The following is a 22,692-nucleotide window of genomic DNA, read 5'->3' on the forward strand; positions in this document are numbered from 1 at the left end:
CTAGGGGAGGGCCAAACCATATACTAAGAAAGTGGAATGGGAGTTACAGTCCCCTACCCAAGGATGTGGAGTCATTAGAGGGGAGCTGGATGAACTAGGAACCCCAAGAGGTGAATACCAGAGTGACCCCCAGCGAACAGGAGAGCAGAGGTAAATACCAGTTTTTTTCCCAAAACTAACAGGAGGACATAGCAAAAGGATTGTGCAAGACCCAGACCAGACTGGAAGAACCCAAGGGTGGATTCTGTCAGAAGAGGACCTGCAATGGAAGAGGGGGAGTCCAGTTCGTGATGGAGTGTCCGGTGGTGGCAGGAGCTACTACCCACCACTTCTGTGTATGCTGGACCAGATCGACCGGGGAAGAGGATGACCAGCTGTGCAGCACAGGACATGAAGAGGAGTCCCTGAACTGATGCACATGGTGTCCCACGTCGGCTGTCGGGTTGCAGTGGGTCTGTGGTACCGGAAACCACCAACAAGCCAATAGCAAAAGAAGAAAAAGAAGAGTTGCAAGGCCCAGGTGATTCGACCCTTGGAGGGGAGTCTGAGGTGACCCTCAGAAGTCAGGAGAGCCAACAGAAGCAGTCACATCCCCCACAGGCAATCCACTGGCAGCAGGCACAGTAAGTTGCAGTGAGGCCCAGTCACCACACCAGAAGGTGAGTCCCACGTCGCTGGAGCAGCAGAGAGGAGGTTGTGCTTGGCAGGAAGAAGTGCTTAGGGGTTCGGGCTACACAGAGCCTGATGATCCCTTGGAGCAGGAGCAAACAATCCTTGGCAGCTGTAAGAGTCGCAGTGCACAGGGGTACTCTCCTGCAAAGAGAGGCAAGGGCTTACCATGTCCCAAGTTGAACAACTGCAGAGAGGACCAAGGGTACCACTTCCCTTGCTTGAGCTGGTCAAGCAGCAGGAGAGCAGAAGCCTGTTTGGGGTGGCAGCGTGGGCTGCCTGGAAAATCCCAGAAGACTGGTAGGAACAATACTGGGGAGGGTCCTCTGAGGAGCCCCCAAAGTGCATGGAAGCATAAACCAATACTGGCAACAGCATTGGGGTATGATTCGGACATAATTGATACCAAACATGCCCAGATTCAGAGTTCCCATTTTGTAGCTGGACACAGGTAGTGACCTATGACCTGTGCCCAGTACACAGCTAAAATGGCTTCCCCTCACTTACGAAGTCCAGTGCAATAAAAATGGAGTCCGTAGGAGCACCTCTGCTCATGCAGGGGTGCCCTAACACACAGGTACCTGCACCCTGCCCTCTTCCCTCTGGGCTAAGAGGGCTTACCATACAGGTGACTTAGAGTGACCTGTGGTGAAAGGGCACATGCACCTTTTCATGCAGGCTGTAATGGCAGGCCTGTAGACACATATTGCTTGGGCTTCCATGGGTGGCACAATATATGCTGCAGCCCATGGGGAACCCCTGGAGCCCCAATGGCCTGGGTACCATATACTAGGGACTTATAAAAAAAAAAAAAGGGCATCCTAATATCGGGGTGTGCAAAATCATAGGCAACCAAATTTAGAGAGAGAGCACATACTGCAGCCCTTAAGGACCTTCCTTTGTACCCATGCCCCAAGTACCAGGGGCACCATTTACTAGGGTTTTACAGGGGTGCTAAAGATATTGCAAATTGGGGGACAATAGCACAGTTTTAGTGAAAGAGATCTGGCTCTAGTGACCTGGTTAGCAGGAACCCGGTGCACTTTCAGTCAAAATTGCATAGTATACCAGGCAAAAATTGTGATTGACAATGTTAAAAAAAGGGCACTTTTCTACAGTCAGTTAAGTAATGCATCACAAACCAACCATGTATCTGCTGTTGCAGTGCAGATAAAAGGAGTGATTAAAAATCATTGTTAAACCCACCAATGCTTAAATACTTTTTAAAACTGATAAAAAGCATGCTTCACGACACAGATTACCAATGCGTGATGGGACTTAAATACACTTTTGAGTAGTCTCAGGCTACAAGTGTTTAAACAAATTAAGAATGAAATCTTGTGTGTAGTTGCCTCATTGCTTACAACAAGTGAAATACAAGCTGTAGTGGTCCGACAGCCAAACTTGCACATCTGTATTGATTGTGTTGTGATGAGGGCAACCTAACGTTTTGCAACTGGAATCTTTTCTGGATTGACATGTTATGCATTGTTCTGCCATCTAGTGGCTGGATTTGGAATTCTCCACTATTTAGTAGTCCTTCACTTTTAAGTTTGTTTGCATATTTGTTGGCATCCTCATCAGCTTCATTTGGTGTCCCTTGTGATGTAGTCCTACTTCCTTCGAAAGCTCCCACTGTTGGTCGCCATTTTCAGATTATTTTTTTCTGCCGTTGGGTCTGGAAACACACCGAAAGATCTCCAACTCAGGGAAGAAGCTCATGATGAATAAGTTACAGAAATCGGCAAAAAGTTCACCAGATTTGTTTTTACCACAGACGGAGTAAGAGTAAGGTTAGGAGAAGGAAGTTGAATCTGAGGAGTACATCACAGAATGCTTGTTGAGGGGAATGCTTGAGGGGCCTCATGGAGAAAACAACTTGTGAGTACTGCCAGAACTGCTGTCACAAGATCTTCCAAAAAGAAAAGCATCCAGTCTGCAATCTTTGTCTCCCCCTCGAACACCAGAGTGAAGATTGCAACACCTGCTCAGCCTTCACGTCAAAGATACTGAAAACAAGGGAGAGACAGAGACGGGCACACCACAGTATGCACAGCCAGCAAGTGACACCATCCCTGAGGGATCTAGGCCTCTCTAGTGAAGAAGACCATGTTGCCAAATTAGCAGAAGAGATGTCTGACACAGAGGTAAAGATTGTCAATGTTGGGGACGAGGCGACAAAAAAGAAATTGGGGCGAGGTAAGGGAAACTTTGGTGTTGGAAATATCGCCACAGTCAAGGAAATCTGGCTCTCGATCTTCAGAGGGGGGCCTCAGTGCCAAAACGTTTGCCAACCGATGGCACACCTAAAGGGGAGCCACCCCACAGATCCCTTGAGGGAGACTCTTGGAGGAAGGACTCCTGAAAAGCCCGAGGTGTGGAAGGAAGTACAGGAGAAAGACATTTCAACATCGAAAAAAGGAGGGTCAAGAGCAGAACACCAAAGCTCGATGACCAATATGTCCTTAAAAGATTCTCCGATCTACAAGAGTAAAACTCTGAGTCTCAATCCCGAAGAACAGGTCACAGAGATCAAAAGAAAGTGTAAGAGACTTGAATTCGAAATGTGTACTCTTCTATATATAAAAAAAAACCAAAAAAAACAGTCTGATGACTCTCTCAGGGCATTGAGAATCCCACAAAAGACTTCAACGCTGAAAGAAAGCACTGAAAAGAGGGGTGAGGATTTACACACCTCAACCCCCCCCCCTTACTCCTGAACCTTGGGTAGAACAGGAAGAGCTCTTCTGTGAAAAGGAAGAGGAGGAAACACCAGAGTTGTACCAGGGTTCGGAGGAAGCCAAATTCTTCGATTCTCAATGGCAAGATCTTGAGACATTCACCCAGGGAACGGGTCTACTGTTATCCGTCAAGGCCTTCGCATGACATTGCAATGTGTAATCAAGTTATCAAAGAGGGAGCTGAAAACTTTGGGGTGCAGCTGGAAGAGGAAAAGCCCAAGTCATGCTTCCTACTGGAAACACTATTGCCCGTCATGCAGCAAATCAGTTTTCACCTATGCTCCCTAGCATACTTGATATAGGTAAGGAGGGTTTTAAGGAACCAGCCACTTGCAGAACTGTTACTCCAAGAGCTGAAAAGAAGTATTAGTACTCATCAAAAGATCAGGCATACATCAAAGGAACTGTCCCTCCGGATTTCATAATAACATCTACAGCCAAGAAGAGGGCAAATATTCCCTCACCCTTAGGCCTTCCACCAGATAAGAAGCAAGAGAAAGGAGCTCATGGGTCGTAGAGTAGAATGCAATGCTGAAAACCAAAGGTTAATCACAAACTCCAGTGTGCTACTAAATAGACATTCACACCAGCATTGGGAAGAGATGGGGTGGAACTCATGAAACACCTCCCTGAGCAGTATCAGAAGAGGGCAGCACACCTGGCTGAAAGCGGTAAGAACATAGTTGAAACCTGTTTAAACTCAGCCTTAGATAGAGCAGACATATCATGTAGACAGGTGATAATGGGAGTTAACTAAAGGTGCCATTCATGGCTAAGAATTTCTGTATTTAAGCATGAAGTCTAGGCAAACATCCTAAACACCCCCTTCCACGGGGAGTAGTCATTTGGTAGCACCTTAGATGAAAGTCTTAATCAGTGGAAGAAAGACAGTGAGACAGTAAAGTCTGTGGGGACACTGCAATTCCAGGGTGGCAAGCGAAGAGTCACCTTTGCTCCAAGAAAACCATCTCCTAGAGGGAATTCCCCGGGGGTAAGTTCCTACCAAACATTTCAAAGCAGCAACCAGTCTGCATCGTCACAACAAGGCTGGCAATAGCTGCAGCAGGGACGTCAACCTTTTTGAGGAAGAGACAAGGGAAAAGGGTGACAACATAGAGGCTCAACCCCCTCAAATAAGTAACTCTTTAAACGGATACTTACTTTCAAAATTTCCATCAGGGAAAGTCTCAAACAAGCAGTACAAATTCCTACACAAAACACCTGTGAATGGAAGAATAAAAAAACTTTCTCCCCACGTGGCGTGATGGAAAATACACCTTTCCAGTCTTGAAAAAACTGCCATCATAAATATGCACAGAAAGAACAACATCTTGTGTGCAACCATTGTCTTCCAGTCGATCATCGGAGCGAAGACTGCCTCGCCTGTTCAGTATTCACACCAAAGACTTTGAGGGTGAGAAAAAAAGCACCATTCTCTTTGAGGTCAGAAATCAGGCCCTTCGTTGAAAGATCTCTGCTTATTGAGCAACGACGAAGAAAATGTAGCTGAGGGTGCTGAAGGAGAACGGGACTTCCTGGAAATCGAAGAAGAGGCACTGAAAGGACTCAAAAAGAGCTAAGTGAGGCAGACCTCCTTAGAATCTCTTGAGCCAAAAAAATTCAACTTGCAACACCAAAAAGGGGCCTCAATGCCAAAACACTCGCCGCCCGCAGGCAAATCCCACGATAAAGACTCCCATGGATACCTGGAGAGAAGGACTCAAAAAGACAGGAGACCACAAAAAATGGGAAGCCGAAAGATGCCACGCCCCCACTGAAAGCCCTCAACGCGCCCTTAAACCACTGAGCTCAACGGGACAGCATTCGTCAAAGGCGCAAGAGCATTTGTCAAAGGACCACGAGCATTTCTCAAAGTGGGAAGAGCATTCTTCAAATGAAATTTTGACTCTGAAGACCGGGTAGTCGAAATCGAGAATAAGAAGAGACTCAAGGCTGAAATGGCAGTGCTAATTCAAAAGAAACGCAAATTCGATGAAAGTCTGAAAGCGCTTAGGATCCCTTACAAATCCTCGACAGCTAAATATATTCCTGAGCCAGAGGAAGAAAACCGTCGAGCCCCTTTAACGCCTGAACTTCAGGAGGAGGAAGAGGGCGAGGACACATATCACGAGGCAGAAGACCAAGAGTACTTTCACCCTTCAGGGGAAGGAGGACAGGAGGAGACTTTGTGAGAAGACCTCAAGGTGGACTCTTCTGAGGAAGATGTTGAATCCTACCCTTCAAAACCATCCCCTCCATATAATATATGGAGATATATTTTGGTCATTAAAAATGCAGCAGAATGCTTTAATGTGCAGCTGGAAAAAGTTATAACCCAATCATGTTTTCTCTTAAAGATACCAGTACTAACTCAAACTGAGAACCACTACCCATGTTGCCAAGTCTTCTTGATCAAGGCTGAGAAGCATTTAAGGAACCAGTAACTTGTAAAGCAATAACTCTCAGGGCGGAGAAAAAAATACAAGTCTTCATCCAAGGATCCTTCATATATAAAGGGTACAGTCCCAGCAGACTCCATTTTAACCCTGCCACAGCAAGGAAATGAGCTAATGTTCCCTCGACATCCGGACCACCCCCGGATAGAGAAAGCAAAAAAAATGGAATAGATGGGAAGACAAATCAATAGCAGCACGGTAAATGAATGGCACATTGCAAATTTAATTGCCCTACTAAAAAGGCATGCACACCAACATTGGGAAGAAATAGATGAATTATTAAAATATCTTCCCAGACAATACAAGAAGAGAGCTGCTCATTTAGTGGACAGTGGCAAAAACCTGTTTAAAATGTGCACTGGACGCAGCAGAAATTTCAAGCCGTGAATTGATGATGGGGGTCATGTTAAGACGGCACTCTTGGTTGAGGCTCTTAGGGCTCAAGCCGGAAGTGCAGTCTAACATTATAAACACCCCTTTTTAATGTTCGTCAACTTTTTGGATATCAAGTAAATGATTCCCTAAATCAGTTGAAAAAAGGCACAGAAACAGAAAAATCAATGGGGCTTTGCAGTTCTGAGGAGGGTTTTGGAGATTAACCTTCCCCACAAAAGACCATCTGCCAGAGGCTCCTCTCATGGAGGGAGTTCACCCCATAGTTTTCAAAAGAGCACACAACCGGCAGTTCAGCACCAAACGTGGCAGTATAATCCGCAAGTAAGAAATACTTTTAGAGGCAGAACAAAAACAAGAGGCCAATCTTCCAGGGGAAGCGCAGCAACAGCCAATAAGTGACTGCACGACAGTGCAAAACAAAAGGTCAGCAATTCAAGATGACAAGTCAGCATTACATTACAACTCCTCATTAGGGGGGAGAATAAGATTTTTTTTCTCCAGGAGTGGAGTATAATAACTTCAGACAAATTGGTTCTAAGTATTGATACATGGATATTGCATAGAGTTAATACAATTCTAACCTGCAAGGAGAAAATTATTCATTCCAAAGAAGAAACCGATCACCTTTTAAAAGAATTCTCAGAACTTCTGGACAAGCAAGCTTCAGAGAAAGTAGGAATAGAGCAGATCAACAAAGGGAATTACTCGATATACTTCCTAATACCAAAAGTGGACAGCCCACTTCATCCAGTTCTAGATCTCAGGTACATCAACAAATTCATAAAAATGCAAACATTCAAAATGACAACCTTGCAGGAAGTAATACCTCAACTTCAAAAAGGAGATTACATGGCGACTATAGACTTAAGACGCTTACTGGCACACCCAATGCATGCAAAGCACAAGAAATACTTAAGGTTCATGGTCAACAAAGAAAATTACCAATTCAGGGTCCTAGCTTTCGGAATAAAATCGGCACCAAGAGTATTCACAAATTGTTTAGTAGAGGTTGCAGCACATCTTTGAACAAAAGGGATTTTTGTATATCCATACCTGGACGACTGGCAAATTCTTATAAACAATGCAAACAGGATATTTCAGAGGTAACGAAAACTCTTCAAAGTCTAGGTTTCCCTTTAAACACACAGAAATCATCACCAGAGCCAAACCTACAAAAAGTGTTTCTGGGAGCAGATTTGACCTCAGTCCTAGCAAAAGCATTTTTCGCCGAGAAGAGGACTCAATTTCTGTAACAGGAAACTTTCCGATACCAGAGGAGGCAAGTTCTGACAGTGAGGACAGTGATGAAATTGTTAGGAAAGATGGCATCATGCATTTCGCTAATCCCATACGTGAGACTTCACATGAGACCAATCCAGGAATGGCTTCAGAAACAATGGCCTCAAGCGACAGGGAGTTTGAAGAGCTAGTGGTTGTCACGCAGAGGGTGCAGGAGGAAATGGCGTGGTTCAAGAAAGAGTATTACTTGCAGGAGATTTTTTCAGCAACCAACTCCAACATTAACCATAACCACAGATGCCTCACATATGGGTTGTGGAGCTCACATGAGGGATTTGGTCCAACAAAGATGCAGTTCAACACATCAGTTGGCTGAAAATAAAGAAAAATTGTCTGGCCTTGAAAGCGTTCAAACAACACATTATGAGGAGGACTGTTATCAACAACAGTGCTCTACATCCAACAATGCTCTACATCCAACACTGGACCAGAATACCTCAACAGATGGCTCTCCTTCTACACCCTGACCTGACAGCTTCACTCCGCCGCCCTTGCCCTCGCAGCGTCCCATGCATCCGCAAAACAACCGCCGGCAGAAAATCGTTCTCCCACCTCACCGCCAAGACGAGGAACACTCTTACCACCCACCTGCGTCAGACTAAGGACCTACTTACCTTCAGGAGACTACTCAAGACATGCCTGTTCGAGCAGTAGCAAGCCCCCTCCATCGCCCCCTGCCTCCCATCCTCAGTGCTATTATTCAAGCAATTCGTCTTCCAGAGAAGGAGAATTGCACAACAGACAGACTCGGCAGACAGGCTTCATGTACACATGCATGAACACATGAATGGGACCCAAACCAAAAAGTAGTACAAGACATTTTCAAAAGATGGGGTATGCCCACAGTGGATTTATTTGTAACTCCAGAGAACGCAAAATGCCAACTCTTTACCTTCAGACAACCACTGCCACAGTCTCTGGGGAATGCACTTTGATAAATTTGTCAGGGACATTTGCATATGCTTTTCCACTGATATCTCTATAACACAGGATGATCTACAAATGCAGCAGAAGCTAGATGAGTTTAACACTAATAGTGCCACAGTGGGCAAGACAGACATGGCACTCAGAACTAATTCAGTTGCCCGAAGGAAATTTTCGACCACTACCAAAAAGACAAGATTGGCTATCCATGGAAAGGGGAAAGGTTTTTCATCCAGAACTAGAATATTGCAAATTAACAGCATGGCTCCTGAAGACTTAGAATTTGCACATTTGAAATGGCCAGGAGACACATTGGCTGTCTTAAGGGAAGCCTGAAAAACGGTTACAAGTAAATGTTACATGGCAAAATGTAAAAGATTCCCACTTTGAACAACAAGGGAGAAAACTGTATGAAAATAGCTAACCTATCTACTACAGGAGGGGCTTGCGTACGCCTCTTTAAAAGTTCATCAGGCAGCAATAGTAGCATACACTAGAGGTCCAATGGGTAGAGGTTTCTTCACATCACCAGTAGTTAAAAGACTCTTAAAGGGAGCAAAAAGCATAGCTCCTCCTAAAAGGGTTCCAGCACCTACTTGGAACTTAAATCTAGTGCTTTCACAACTCATGAAAAAACCCTTTGAACTATTGCACAAAGCTACTTTATGGACATTAACTTTAAAACCTGCGTTTTTAGTGGCTATTACTTTCCTACGCAGGGTGAGTGAGTTACAAGCACTCACTATTCAAGAGCCTTACTTTCAAATTCACAAAGGCAGAATTATCATAAGGACAGATCCTTCTTTTATACCAAAAGTGGTTTCCCAATTCCATATCAAACAATCTATTCAAATACCCAATTTCTTTCAAAATCCTAAAACCTGCAGAAAAGATTCTGCACACATAGGATGATAGATGTTGTGTCATGTATTGTGTTGAAAGGACACTTGTTTGTTTCGTTCTCAAAGAACTGTCGCAGGAAGGCAGTATCAAAAAGTACTATTACAAGATGGATTGCGCAGCTGATTAAATCATGTTACTCAAATGCAGCACAAATGTTACCTAGGGCGCCAGGGGCGCACTCAACAAGTAAAAAATGAGCTTCAGTAGCATTTATCTCACATACCCCTTTGAAAGACATTTGCTTGGCAGTAACTTGGGCTTCAGTGCATACCTTTACAAAACATTATTGTATTGATACACAAATGAACAAAGGGGCTAAATGGTGCTAAAGCATTGTAAGGAAATGCCTCCTTGGCATGGTTACCCCCTGACTTTTTGCCTTTGCTGATGCTATGTTTTGAATTGAAAGTGTGCTGAGGCCTGCTAACCAGGCCCCAACACCAGTGTTCTTTCCCTAACCTGTACTTTTGTTTTCACAATTGGCACACCCTGGCATCCAGTTAAGTCCCTTGTAACTGGTACCCCTGGTACCAAGGGCCCTGATGCCAGGGAAGGTCTCTAAGGGCTGCAGCATATCTTATGCCACCCTGGGAACCCCTCACTCAGCACAGACACACTGCTTGCCAGTTTGTGTGTGCTGGTGAGGACAAAACGAGTAAGTTGGCATGGCACTCCCCTCAGGGTGCCATGCCAACCTCACACTGCCTATGCAGTATAGATAAGTCACCCCTCTAGCAGGCCTTACAGCCCTAAGGCAGGGTGCACTATACCATAGATGAGGGCACCAGTGCATGAGCACTGTGCCCCTACAGTGTCTAAGCCAAACCTTAGACATTGTAAGCGCAGGGTAGCCATAAGAGTATATGGTCTGGGAGTCTGTCAAACACGAACTCCACAGCACCATAATGGCTGCACTGAAAACTGGGAAGTTTGGTATCAAACTTCTCAGCACAATAAATGCACACTGATGCCAGTGTACATTTTATTGTGAAATACACCCCAGAGGGCACCTTAGAGGTGCCCCCTGAAACCTTAACCAACTACCTGTGTAGGCTGAATGGTTTTAGCAGCCTGCCACACTCAAGACATGTTGCTGGCCACATGGGGGGAGAGTGCCTTTGTCACTCTGTGGCTAGTAACAAAGCCTGCACTTGGTGGAGATGCTATCACCTCCCCCAGACAGGAGCTGTAACACCTGGCTGTGAGCCTCAAAGGCTCACCCCCTTTGTTCCAGCACCACAGGGCATTCCAGCTAGTGGAGTTGCCCGCCCCCTCCGGCCACGGCCCCACTTTTGGCGGCAAGGCCGGAGGAGATATTGAGAAAAAGAAGGAGGAGTCACTGGCCAGTCAGGACAGCCCCTAAGGCAACCTGAGCTGAAGTGACTCTGACTTTTAGGAATCCTCCATCTTGCAGATGGAGGATCCCCCCAATAGGGATAGGAATGTGACCCCCTCCCCTTGGGAGGAGTCACAAAGAGGGTGTAGCCACCCTCAGGGCTAGTAGCCATTGGCTACTGCCCTCCCTGACCTAAACACACCCCTAAATCTTGTATTTAGGGGCTCCCCTGAACCTAGGAAATCAGATTCCTGCAACTTACGAAGAAGAGGACTGCTGAGCTGAAAAACCCCTGCAGAGAAGACGGAGACACCAACTGCTTTGGCCCCAGCCCTACCGGCCTGTCTCCCTCGTTCAGAAGAAAACTGCTCCAGCGACACTTTCCCCAGGACCAGCCACCTCTGAATCCTCAGAGGACTGCCCTGCTTCCAAAAGACCAAGAAACTCCCTAGAACAGCGGCCCTGTTCAACAAAGACTGCAACTTTGTTTCCAGAGGAGCAGATTTAAAGACCCCTGCAATCCCCGCAAGAAGTGTGAGACTTGCAACACTGCACCCGGCGACCCCGACTCGACTGGTGGAGAAACAACGCTACAGGGAGGACCCCCCCGGCGACTCCGAGACTGTGAGTAACCAGAGTTGTCCCCCCTGAGCCCCCACAGCGACGCCTGCAGAGGGAATCCCGAGGCTCCCCCTGACCGCGACTGCCTGACTCTAAAATCCCGACGCCTGGAAAAGACCCTGCACCCGCAGCCCCCAGGACCTGAAGGATCGGAAGTCCAGTGCAGGAGTGACCCCCAGGAGGCCCTCTCCCTTGCCCAGGTGGTGGCTACCCCGAGGATCCCCCCCCCTTGCCTGCCTGCATTGCTGAAGAGACCCCTTGGTCTCTCATTGAAACCTATTGAAAACCCGACGCGTGTTTGCACACTGCACTCGGCCGCCCCAGTGCCGCTGAGGGTGTACTTTTTGTGCTGACTTGTGTCCCCCCACCGTGCCCTACAAAACCCCCCAGGTCTGCCCTCCGAAGACGCGGGTACTTACCTGCTGGCAGACTGGAACCGGGGCACCCCCTTCTCCATTGAAGCCTATGTGTTTTGGGCACCACTTTGAACTCTGCACCTGACCGGCCCTGAGCTGCTGGTGTGGTAACTTTGGGGTTGCTCTGAACCCCCAACGGTGGGCTACCAATTTGGTACCCTGTAGGTGGTTTACTTACCTGCAAGAACTAACATTACTTTACCTCCCCCAGGAACTGTGAAAATTGCACTGTGTCCACTTTTAAAATAGCTATATGTGTTTTATGTACAAAGTATATATGCTATTGTGATTATTCAAAGTTCCTAAAGTACTTACCTGCAATACCTTTCAAATGAGATATTACATGTAGAATTTGAACCTGTGGTTCTTAAAATAAACTAAGAAAATATATTTTTCTATAACAAAACCTATTGGCCTGGAATTGTCTCTGAGTGTGTGTTCCTCATTTATTGCCTGGGTGTATGTACAACAAATGCTTAACACTACTCCTTTGATAAGCCTACTGCTCGACCACACTACCACAAAATAGAGCATTAGTATTATCTCTTTTTGCCACTATCTTACCTCTAAGGGGAACCCTTGGACTCTGTGCATACTATTCCTTACTTTGAAATAGTGCATACAGAGCCAACTTCCTACAAGCAATTATTCTCAAATCATCCATCTTCAACCCGACCACCGCAATGACAAACTGCTTTTAAATAAATGCACAGCATGTGAATCCAATTCACGTTGCAAAACGTAAAGTTTCTTGCCTGTAGGTGTAGTTTTGCAGCTTGAAGAATTTTCTGGATTCACAAGCAACCCGTCCACCTCTACCAAGAAAATAGAAACTAAAAGAAAAAACAGAATCTAAAAATGCCGAATTGGGGTGGAAACTTTCAGAGGAAGTGGAACAATGTCACAGAGAGACACCAAATGGAAGTGCGGTCGACGTCCACCACTAAACAAACGTAGAGAGAGACGAAGGACAAAATATTTTCAGAGAATAGTAAAATATCTGGACCCAACCACTAGTCGGCGGAATAATGCACAGCATATGAATACAGAAAATAGTCAAGCTGCAAAACTACTCCTACAGGTAAAAAAACTTAACAATATTTAACTTACCTTCTTGAAGGAGGACTGACTTGTGCTTTGCTTAGAGTCCACTTGGCAGTGATAGTGGCATAAGCAAGAAAACATATTGGGAGAGGTTTGTTCACATCACCGGTAATTAAATGTTTTAGAAGGAGCAAAGAGAGTGGCTCCACCAAAATGGGTACCAGCTCCTACTTGAAACTTAAATGTGGTACCCACACAACTAATGAAAACAACATTCAAGTCTTTGCACAAATCAAACATGCCTATGCTAACCTTAAAGGCAGCTTTCTTGATGGCTATTACATCACAACGCAGAGTAAGTGGGTTAGAGGCACTCACAATTCAAGAACCTTATTGGCAAATTCATAAGGACAGAATTGTCATGAGAACTGATCCTCCGTTCTTACTAAAAGTATTTTTTACATGAAGCAAACTTTATAAATTCAAAACATTTTCCAGGAACCAAAAACTCATGCAGGAAGAGCTTTACATACGTTACATGCAAGATGGGCCATAATGTACTACATAGAAAGGATAAAGACTATCAGAAAGACTTAGCAACTCTTTGTATCATTTACAGATCATTTCTTATAAAGAAAATTAACAAAAAACACAATTGCAGGATGGATTGCACGAACAATTCAGTTGTGTCACATTCATGCAAGAGAAACTTTAATGGTGACACCATAGGTGCAATCAACAAGAAAGTAGGGAGCAACAGTTATCTGTGTGGCAAATACACCTTTGCAGGAAATTTGCTTAGCCGCAACTTGGTCTTCAATTCACACATTTAAAACCATTATTATATCAATATACAAATGTAAAAGGAAGCTTAAGTAGGGCAAAGAGTTTTACAGCGTTTGTTTATCTTCAACCTAACCACCACAAAGTTAGAAACTGCTACAAAGTCAGTGCATGGCATATAAACCCAGAAAAGGTTTGTGCTGCAAAACCTGTTGCCATAAGGTTGATTCACACGGTAGGCCTGAAGCTATGTATTCACTGCCAGTGTAGCGGATGGCACGATAGGTGCAGCAGTCCACTACTTTCCATGCTATGGGTGTATTTCTACATCAGATACTATGGCCTTATGAGAAAGTTAAAAGTGGCAATCAGGTTTTAAGTCAATTTTGACATGTTTAAGGGACAGAGCACATGGACTGGGCACTGGAGTGTTAAAAAAGAGGTCCCTTTGCAACAACAGCTATTTGTGCTATTTGTTTTAACAAGGTTGATTGTCATTATATACTTTTACAAAACATTATTGTGTATTCTCAGGCATGGATGGAAATGGAACAAACTGTGTTAAACATTTGTTTGCTGCTTTTCATACTTCACATCCTGTTCCTCAGTGGAGAAATGCTGCTGTATAATTGATAAACAGCTTGTAATCAGTTTACACTGCAAAATAAATTAATTGCTTACCTTTTACTATAGTTTTGGATTTCGGGACTGGCCTAAATTCACAAATGATCCTTCCACCTCCACGGCGAAGGGGGAGGTTGCATACAAAATGAGAGTTTATTGTTGATCAATATCTGTACACATACCACTCATAAAATAATTTGAAGAAAAAAAAATCTCAAGAATGCCACTTGTAGAACATTTCCAAACCCAACAACTTAATGACCAAATAATATACGCCATGTGACTCTAGAATAGTCTCAACATTCAAAACTATTGTTAGGTGAAAATAACTAATTTCTAATATATAATGGTACACTTAATGCACTGAAACATTTAGAGCTGTGTTAGTAGCAGAAACAATTATTGTGTCTCAGGTGACTGTGGAGAGATTACGTTCTGTTGTCCTTGGGTTCGCTACCTTGTCTTTACTTGTATAGTGCAGTGTAATAGCATTTGCTAACAGGGTGGACACAGATGTTCATGTTTCTGATCTGTGTGTGTTCTGTATGCATATGTAACATGGTCTGTTGAAATAGGATTGCTTCTTTTGAGTTAATTAGTTGAAGATATAGAGTAAATGTTAAAATTGATTGTTCAGCATTGTTCAGTGAATTGTTCTAGCTTGTCCTGAAATGTATTTGCTGTAAAGGGAAGCCCTCCTCTGCAAGGTCTTCCTTACCTGCACTAGCCTTAAACAGCATGTTAAGACCTAGGCAGGTGGATGAAAATAGTTATAATACTTAGTTCACTTACTATTTCTGTGCTAAAAATGCGCACAAATATGGACATCGTTAAAAAGGTCAGCAGAGTGTGCCCAGGAAAGTTAAAGTGATTCATTTCTGGATCTTACCTTTAAAAGTTGCTGCGAGTGGGAAGAGTGGTTCTTTACTGTGGCATTAGAACAGTAATGATTGTGTCATTGATTTCAATGTGTGTATTTACATTTGCTCATTAGGAGTTTATGGCCAGCTTCAGATCCTTATTTCCCAGCCATACTTGTTTTTTCCTCCCGCTTCAGCAGGTGTGCCATGTCTTTCTTTACTCCAAACAAACCCTCATTTGGAACCTCATGCCTCTCTTCAGAAATGCTTTATTTACCATCAACCCACCGGTTTACTCCATTTTCTTTCCTCATTTTGGTCATTTCATTAATGAATAACACTCTTGTATCCCCCAGGTGGTTTTCATTCCTCTTCAACCAGATACTATATTTTTCTGTCTCAGCACTGAAGTACATTTCAGTTGCCCCTTTTTACGCTCCTGTGCACACGCTATTTCTTGGTTCTGAAGTGTACCTCTACCCTAGCTCTATCTTTTGAGTCATGTTGCATTTTAATGTCCCCCTGCCTTTTTGGTCAGGTATGTCTATTCCAATGGCAAATATCTACTTCTCCTTGCTGCTGACAATCCATCCTTCTGCCACCATTACCATATCAACCTTTCTCTGCTACTATGCCACCCCACCACACCCACTAATGTTCAATTTTTGCTGTTGATTTTACTTATGTTTGCTCCCACCCATATTAAAAGATTAATTGCCACTAGCTTAGGAAGAGTAATGGCCATCTGGCAGACACAGTAAATTTTCACCCTGATTCTGAAGATTTAAAACCATTTATAAAGAAACAAATTTGATCTTAACTAACCTGAATACCCATTGTTATTTGTGTAAGCAGTTCTAAGCTTGACCTGTTTTTTTTGTTGCAGGTTCATGAAAAAGATGTAATTGGTATTGCACATCATCCACATCAAAATCTGATAGGTACATATAGTGAAGATGGACTTTTGAAGCTTTGGAAACCATAAAGAGCCTACATTCCCTTTGGAAGGGAAGGAAACCCCAATTGTGTTGGTGCTTGGTTGTGATTTTTCAACAATATGCAATGCGCCAGCTCCATGGTCCTGTATTGATGAACTATGTGTAATATTTGTATTTTAGTTTTTATTCTTCTCCCCTGGATGGACTTCACTTAGTGTTCCTAAGTAAAAGAAAAAAAAGTGGTTCAAAACAAATAAAGATTGAGTGGTGTGTGCTTTTGGATGCTTACTTTTGATTAGGATCACAGCATTCTAAAAGCATCATTGTAACCCCAGGGCCCTAAATCCGACACTGTAGAATTTTGACCTTCAGTTTATGCTTAGATTCTGACAGAGATCTCTTGTTTTCTATTTCATTGGCTTCTATCCAAATTGATGTTCCACGTGCAAAGCGCCAACGCTGTATTTCACGAAAGAAGGTAGTTAGGTCTTGGTCAGATGGTGAACAATTGCACAAAGCAGTGAAGGTACACTTAAACACTGGTCGTCTCAATATATTTTGCACTGACCATTGTTACAATTCAGTAAGTCTCATTTAACCAGTAAAAGGTTGAAGGTATATCTCCCTGAGTTAAGATATTGGTTTCAAAGATTTAACTGTAGTGTCCTTCATGTTAACAATGTTGACTTTTACATAATTACTGGTTGAACGCTTCTGAGTTTGCTTACCTGTGTTTTCATTGGCTTCATAAATGTGAAATTACTCAACCATTGAGCTCTTGCCTAATATGTTTCCTATATGTTGATAAAATATATCTATACATTTGTACATTTTTCTGTTCTGTTTTGTTTTTATTGAAACTTGTTTTTCAAGGACATGCCTTTTTTGGGAGTTGTTGCTTTAAATATAGTGTGGTTTTCCAACAAAGTGCTTTTTGTACCCTACCTTCATCATATATCTCTAACGGTATACTAATATCTGCCTTATTTCTGTTCTGCTGATAATTAAATTACTCCTTGATATTGTTGTGTAGTTAAAGACACAATACAGCAATTAAGAAGAACTCTTGCAGTCTCCAGGAGTTTGTTTTATTATTTGTGAATTAAATGTCATTGTGAATAGCCAGATATGATCACTATGTGCAAAGGAATTCTCACCTACACCATAAAAACATCCTCAGATTGCAACATTCATTTTCATGACATTTTCAGCATTCGGTTACATCTAAAATATGAACACAGCCCTAGTACAAATGACGTGTGTCTGTCTGTAGATCATGACAACACAGTCAGCTTGACCTTTGGACCCTAGAAGAAGTAGAAACCTAATGGTGCCTCATGTTTTAGTTGTTCCCCTAAATTCGAGGATTTGAACCTGTTGACAGTAGTTGATTTGCAAGGATTTTGTCACTACAAAATCCTAATTTCTGATGAGCTCACCTACGTTTGAGCTTGATGCTTTGTGACTCAGTTTGTTCTGTTGTTCTCCCTTCTTTACCAGTTCCGCCTTTGCAGGCAGGGTAAGAGAGTACCCTATAGATGTTGCCACTTTAAAAGTCTCAAGGTGGATCCTAGGCATAAGCATATTTCAATTTTTCATGCTTTCTCCCCGTTTATTCGTCACTAAAATCAATTTAGCTCCTTTGTGTTGGTCATTTTTGTCTGTTCATCTTTTGGAGCACTGTTTTTTTCGTGAGAGGAGGACCATTTTAGAACGCTGTTTAGAAAAATGACAGTGCTGTCCAGAAAATGTGCAAGGGCAGAGTAGCACACATTGCTATAGTTGCTCCTAGGACATTAGTCCTTACATAGAGCTTTCATTCCAACATAAACGTGATATTGGCTTTGAGAGAGCTAATATTTCCACTACCTATCTAGTGCCCTAGGAAGACTATGAGAGTCTGACCACCTTGAAATAATATTGCTTTGATGGTCAATTTGAATTATAATGCAGTCTGCACTCTTTGGAGATATTCCAACTGTTCTTCACAAGTCTTGCTGTAAATAGCAAAGTCAACTTAGTAGACCTTTAGACAAAATAACACATTATTTATCAGTCCAGGGAATTGAACTCCAAGAAGTTGCTAAGTCCTTTGGGTCTGGATAACAGTCTTCTCCTTGGCTCCAACACCAAAGCAAATTGTCAGTAGCCATACTAAGGTACTTTGCTGTGCCCAACGTTTCCACAAACTGACAGTTTATGGAAAGGAATAGTCATCTGTCTGAGTACTTCTACAGTTTCCCCACAGGGGCACAGGTAAAAAGAAGTATTCATATACTAATAATTAAAATTCACTATGGTCAATTACCCCATAACCTGGATTAAAGTAGCAGTAGACACCCTCACTCAAAAAACGAGAGAACAAGTTGGTATTGTAAGAGCATTGCTCCAGTGATGCACAAACGAGAAAAGACATGGACCACCTTTAGTGGACTCGCATAATGGATATGAGTAACTGGAGGAACAGTGCAGGTATGTGCTGAAAAACATTATGGGGCAGGACAACACTACTTTACCAAATTGATGGGAGTTGTGTTACAATACTTGATTCACTGTGGCAAAAAAGTCCTCTTCAAGACTAGGAGAATATTTCCTGTTTGGGTAGTAACATTTTTCTGAATTACCATGCCTTGTTCCTGCAGTAAGCGTGACTGCCATGTGGACCTACTGGAGGTACTTTGTGCCGTTTTGTGTGTTTATGAACATCAATCTCTGAAATCATGTGCAGAGCCTCCAAAATACAACCCTCTTTCTGATTGAGGTTGGCTACTACCCTCATAATCTTGACTACTGCTAGTTAATGTGATAGGCTTCTAAAAGTACTCTCTAGTTTTACAAGATCTAGGACTACCATTTTGGTCCTGAACTGTTAGTTTGACTCCAGTGACTTAAAACCGTTTTGCCTGTGACCTTTATTAGGCCCCAGTAACTGAATATTGGAAGAGAGCATCAGAGAATGCTGAATCGGTTTCTGGGTCATACATTAGTGATAGTGATGTTTTCTATTCTGGACTTCATTCACAGTAACCCATTTTAATTCTGAAGTTGGTACCAGAATATTACCTAGGAACAGTGCCAGAGTTGGGTCTAGAGTCCACTGCATCTGTTTCTGATCCACTTTTCAGATCCATTTGTGAGAATGTATCTCCTGCTAAAACCCCAGGGCTAGAGTGCTGCCACTGGTCCCTAGGTCTACCCATATCAAGTTCAACAAGGCCAATGTTATCAGAAATGTAGTCCCTGAGGAATAGTCATGCACCTCTACTGCTCCACCCTATTGGTGGTTAGCAGAAAACAAAGGCAAACACAGGAATTGATAGATTACTCCCGTCTACCAAATAACACCTCAAATTAGCCCTTTCAGAGCAGAACATTTACAAAGTGCTTGATTTCCACACACCCTCCTTTCTGCTACTGCTCTAGTCACCTGGCAGTTTTTTCTTCATACCTGTAGGAAGTTGGCTCTGTATGTGCTATTTCAAAGTAAGGAATAGCATGCACAGAGTCCAAGGGTTCCCCTTAGAGGTAAAATAGTGGTAAAAATAGATAATACTAATGCTCTATTTTGTGGTAGTGTGGTCGAGCAGTAGGCTTATCCAAGGAGTAGTGTTAAGCATTTGTTGTACATACACATAGACAATAAATGAAGTACACACACTCAGAGACAAATCCAGCCAATAGGTTTTTATATAGAAAAATATCTTTTCTTAGTTTATTTTAAGAACCACAGGTTCAATTTCTACATGTAATATCTCATTCGAAAGGTATTGCAGGTAAGTACTTTAGGAACTTTAAATCATAAAAATTGCATGTATACTTTTCAAGTTATTGACAGATAGCTGTTTTAAAAGTGGACACTTAGTGCAATTTTCACAGTTCCTGGGGGAGGTAAGTTTTGGTTAGTTTTACCAGGTAAGTAAGACACTTACAGGGTTCAGTTCTTGGTCCAAGGTAGCCCACCGTTGGGGGTTCAGAGCAACCCCAAAGTCACCACACCAGCAGCTCAGGGCCGGTCAGGTGCAGAGTTCAAAGTGGTGCCCAAAACACATAGGCTAGAATGGAGAGAAGGGGGTGCCCCGGTTCCGGTCTGCTTGCAGGTAAGTACCCGCGTCTTCGGAGGGCAGACCAGGGGGGGTTTTGTAGGGCACCGGGGGGGGACACAAGCCCACACAGAAATTTCACCCTCAGCAGCGCGGGGGCGGCCGGGTGCAGTGTAGAAACAAGCGTCGGGTTGGTAATGGAAGTCAATGGGAGATCTAGGGATCTCTTCAGCGCTGCAGGCAGGCAAGGGGGGGGTTCCTCGGGGAAACCTCCACTTGGTCGAGGGAGAGGGACTCCTGGGGGTCACTCCTCCAGTGAAAGTCCGGTCCTTTAGGTCCTGGGGGCTGCGGGTGCAGGGTCTCTCCCAGGTGTCGGGACTTAGGATTCAAAGAGTCGCGGTCAGGGGAAGCCTCGGGATTCCCTCTGCAGGCGGCGCTGTGGGGGCTCAGGGGGGACAGGTTTTGGTACTCACAGTATCAGAGTAGTCCTGGGGTCCCTCCTGAGGTGTTGGATCTCCACCAGCCGAGTCGGGGTCGCCGGGTGCAGTATTGCAAGTCTCACGCTTCTTGAGGGGAGCTTGCAGGGTTCTTTAAAGCTGCTGGAAACAAAGTTGCAGCTTTTCTTGGAGCAGGTCCGCTGTCCTCGGGAGTTTCTTGTCTTTTCGAAGCAGGGGCAGTCCTCAGAGGATGTCGAGGTCGCTGGTCCCTTTGGAAGGCGTCGCTGGAGCAGGATCTTTGGAAGGCAGGAGACAGGCCGGTGAGTTTCTGGAGCCAAGGCAGTTGTCGTCTTCTGGTCTTCCTCTGCAGGGGTTTTTCAGCTAGGCAGTCCTTCTTCTTGTAGTTGCAGGAATCTAATTTTCTAGGGTTCAGGGTAGCCCTTAAATACTAAATTTAAGGGCGTGTTTAGGTCTGGGGGGTTAGTAGCCAATGGCTACTAGCCCTGAGGGTGGGTACACCCTCTTTGTGCCTCCTCCCAAGGGGAGGGGGTCACAATCCTAACCCTATTGGGGGAATCCTCCATCTGCAAGATGGAGGATTTCTAAAAGTTAGAGTCACTTCAGCTCAGGACACCTTAGGGGCTGTCCTGACTGGCCAGTGACTCCTCCTTGTTTTTCTCATTATTTTCTCCGGCCTTGCCGCCAAAAGTGGGGCCTGGCCGGAGGGGGCGGGCAACTCCACTAGCTGGAGTGTCCTGCTGGGTTGGCACAAAGGAGGTGAGCCTTTGAGGCTCACCGCCAGGTGTGACAATTCCTGCCTGGGAGAGGTGTTAGCATCTCCACCCAGTGCAGGCTTTGTTACTGGCCTCAGAGTGACAAAGGCACTCTCCCCATGGGGCCAGCAACATGTCTCGGTTTGTGGCAGGCTGCTAAAACTAGTCAGCCTACACAGATAGTCGGTGAAGTTTCAGGGGGCACCTCTAAGGTGCCCTCTGTGGTGTATTTTACAATAAAACGTACACTGGCATCAGTGTGCATTTATTGTGCTGAGAAGTTTGATACCAAACTTCCCAGTTTTCAGTGTAGCCGTTATGGTGCTGTGGAGTTCGTGTTTGACAAACTCCCAGACCATATACTCTTATGGCTACCCTGCACTTACAATGTCTAAGGTTTTGTTTAGACACTGTAGGGGTACCATGCTCATGCCCTGGTACCCTCACCTATGGTATAGTGCACCCTGCCTTAGGGCTGTAAGGCCTGCTAGAGGGGTGTCTTACCTATACTGCATAGGCAGTGAGAGGCTGGCATGGCACCCTGAGGGGAGTGCCATGTCGACTTACTCGTTTTGTCCTCACTAGCACACACAAGCTGGCAAGCAGTGTGTCTGTGCTGAGTGAGAGGTCTCCAGGGTGGCATAAGACATGCTGCAGCCCTTAGAGACCTTCCTTGGCATCAGGGCCCTTGGTACTAGAAGTACCAGTTACAAGGGACTTATCTGGATGCCAGGGTCTGCCAATTGTGGATACAAAAGTACAGGTTAGGGAAAGAACACTGGTGCTGGGGCCTGGTTAGCAGGCCTCAGCACACTTTCAATTGTAAACATAGCATCAGCAAAGGCAAAAAGTCAGGGGGCAACCATGCCAAGGAGGCATTTCCTTACACAACCCCAACCCAAACGAAAGAGGATGAGACTAACCTTTCCCAAGAGAGTCTTCATTTTCTAAGTGGAAGAACCTGGAAAGGCCATCTGCATTGGCATGGGCAGTCCCAGGTCTGTGTTCCACTATAAAGTCCATTCCCTGTAGGGAGATGGACCACCTCAACAGTTTAGGATTTTCACCTTTCATTTGCATCAGCCATTTGAGAGGTCTGTGGTCAGTTTGAACTAGGAAGTGAGTCCCAAAGAGGTATGGTCTCAGCTTCTTCAGGGACCAAACCACAGCAAAGGCCTCCCTCTCAATGGCACTCCAACGCTGCTCCCTGGGGAGTAACCTCCTGCTAATGAAAGCAACAGGCTGGTCAAGGCCATCATCATTTGTTTGGGACAAAACTGCCCCTATCCCATGTTCAGAGGCATCAGTCTGCACAATGAACTGCTTAGAATAATCTGGAGCTTTGAGAACTGGTGCTGAGCACATTGCCTGTTTCAGGGTGTCAAAGGCCTGTTGGCATTCCACAGTCCAGTTTACTTTCTTGGGCATTTTC

General features: G+C 44.4%; 1 protein-coding gene across 1 annotated transcript in view; it reads left to right on the forward strand.

Annotated features, from left to right (window-relative positions):
• SMU1 (SMU1 DNA replication regulator and spliceosomal factor) overlaps positions 1-17,073 on the forward strand; it is a 415,488-nt gene extending 398,415 nt beyond the window's left edge. Inside the window, exon 12 of the mRNA XM_069237463.1 lies at positions 15,959-17,073. Within this exon, the coding sequence (XP_069093564.1) occupies positions 15,959-16,057 (99 nt within the window). The 3' untranslated portion in view covers positions 16,058-17,073. The remainder of the gene's footprint in view (positions 1-15,958) is intronic.
• Positions 17,074-22,692: the final 5,619 nt, after the last annotated feature.

The sequence above is a fragment of the Pleurodeles waltl genome, chromosome 1_2 (assembly GCF_031143425.1).
Source record: "Pleurodeles waltl isolate 20211129_DDA chromosome 1_2, aPleWal1.hap1.20221129, whole genome shotgun sequence".
In the NCBI taxonomy this organism is placed as follows: domain Eukaryota; kingdom Metazoa; phylum Chordata; class Amphibia; order Caudata; family Salamandridae; genus Pleurodeles; species Pleurodeles waltl.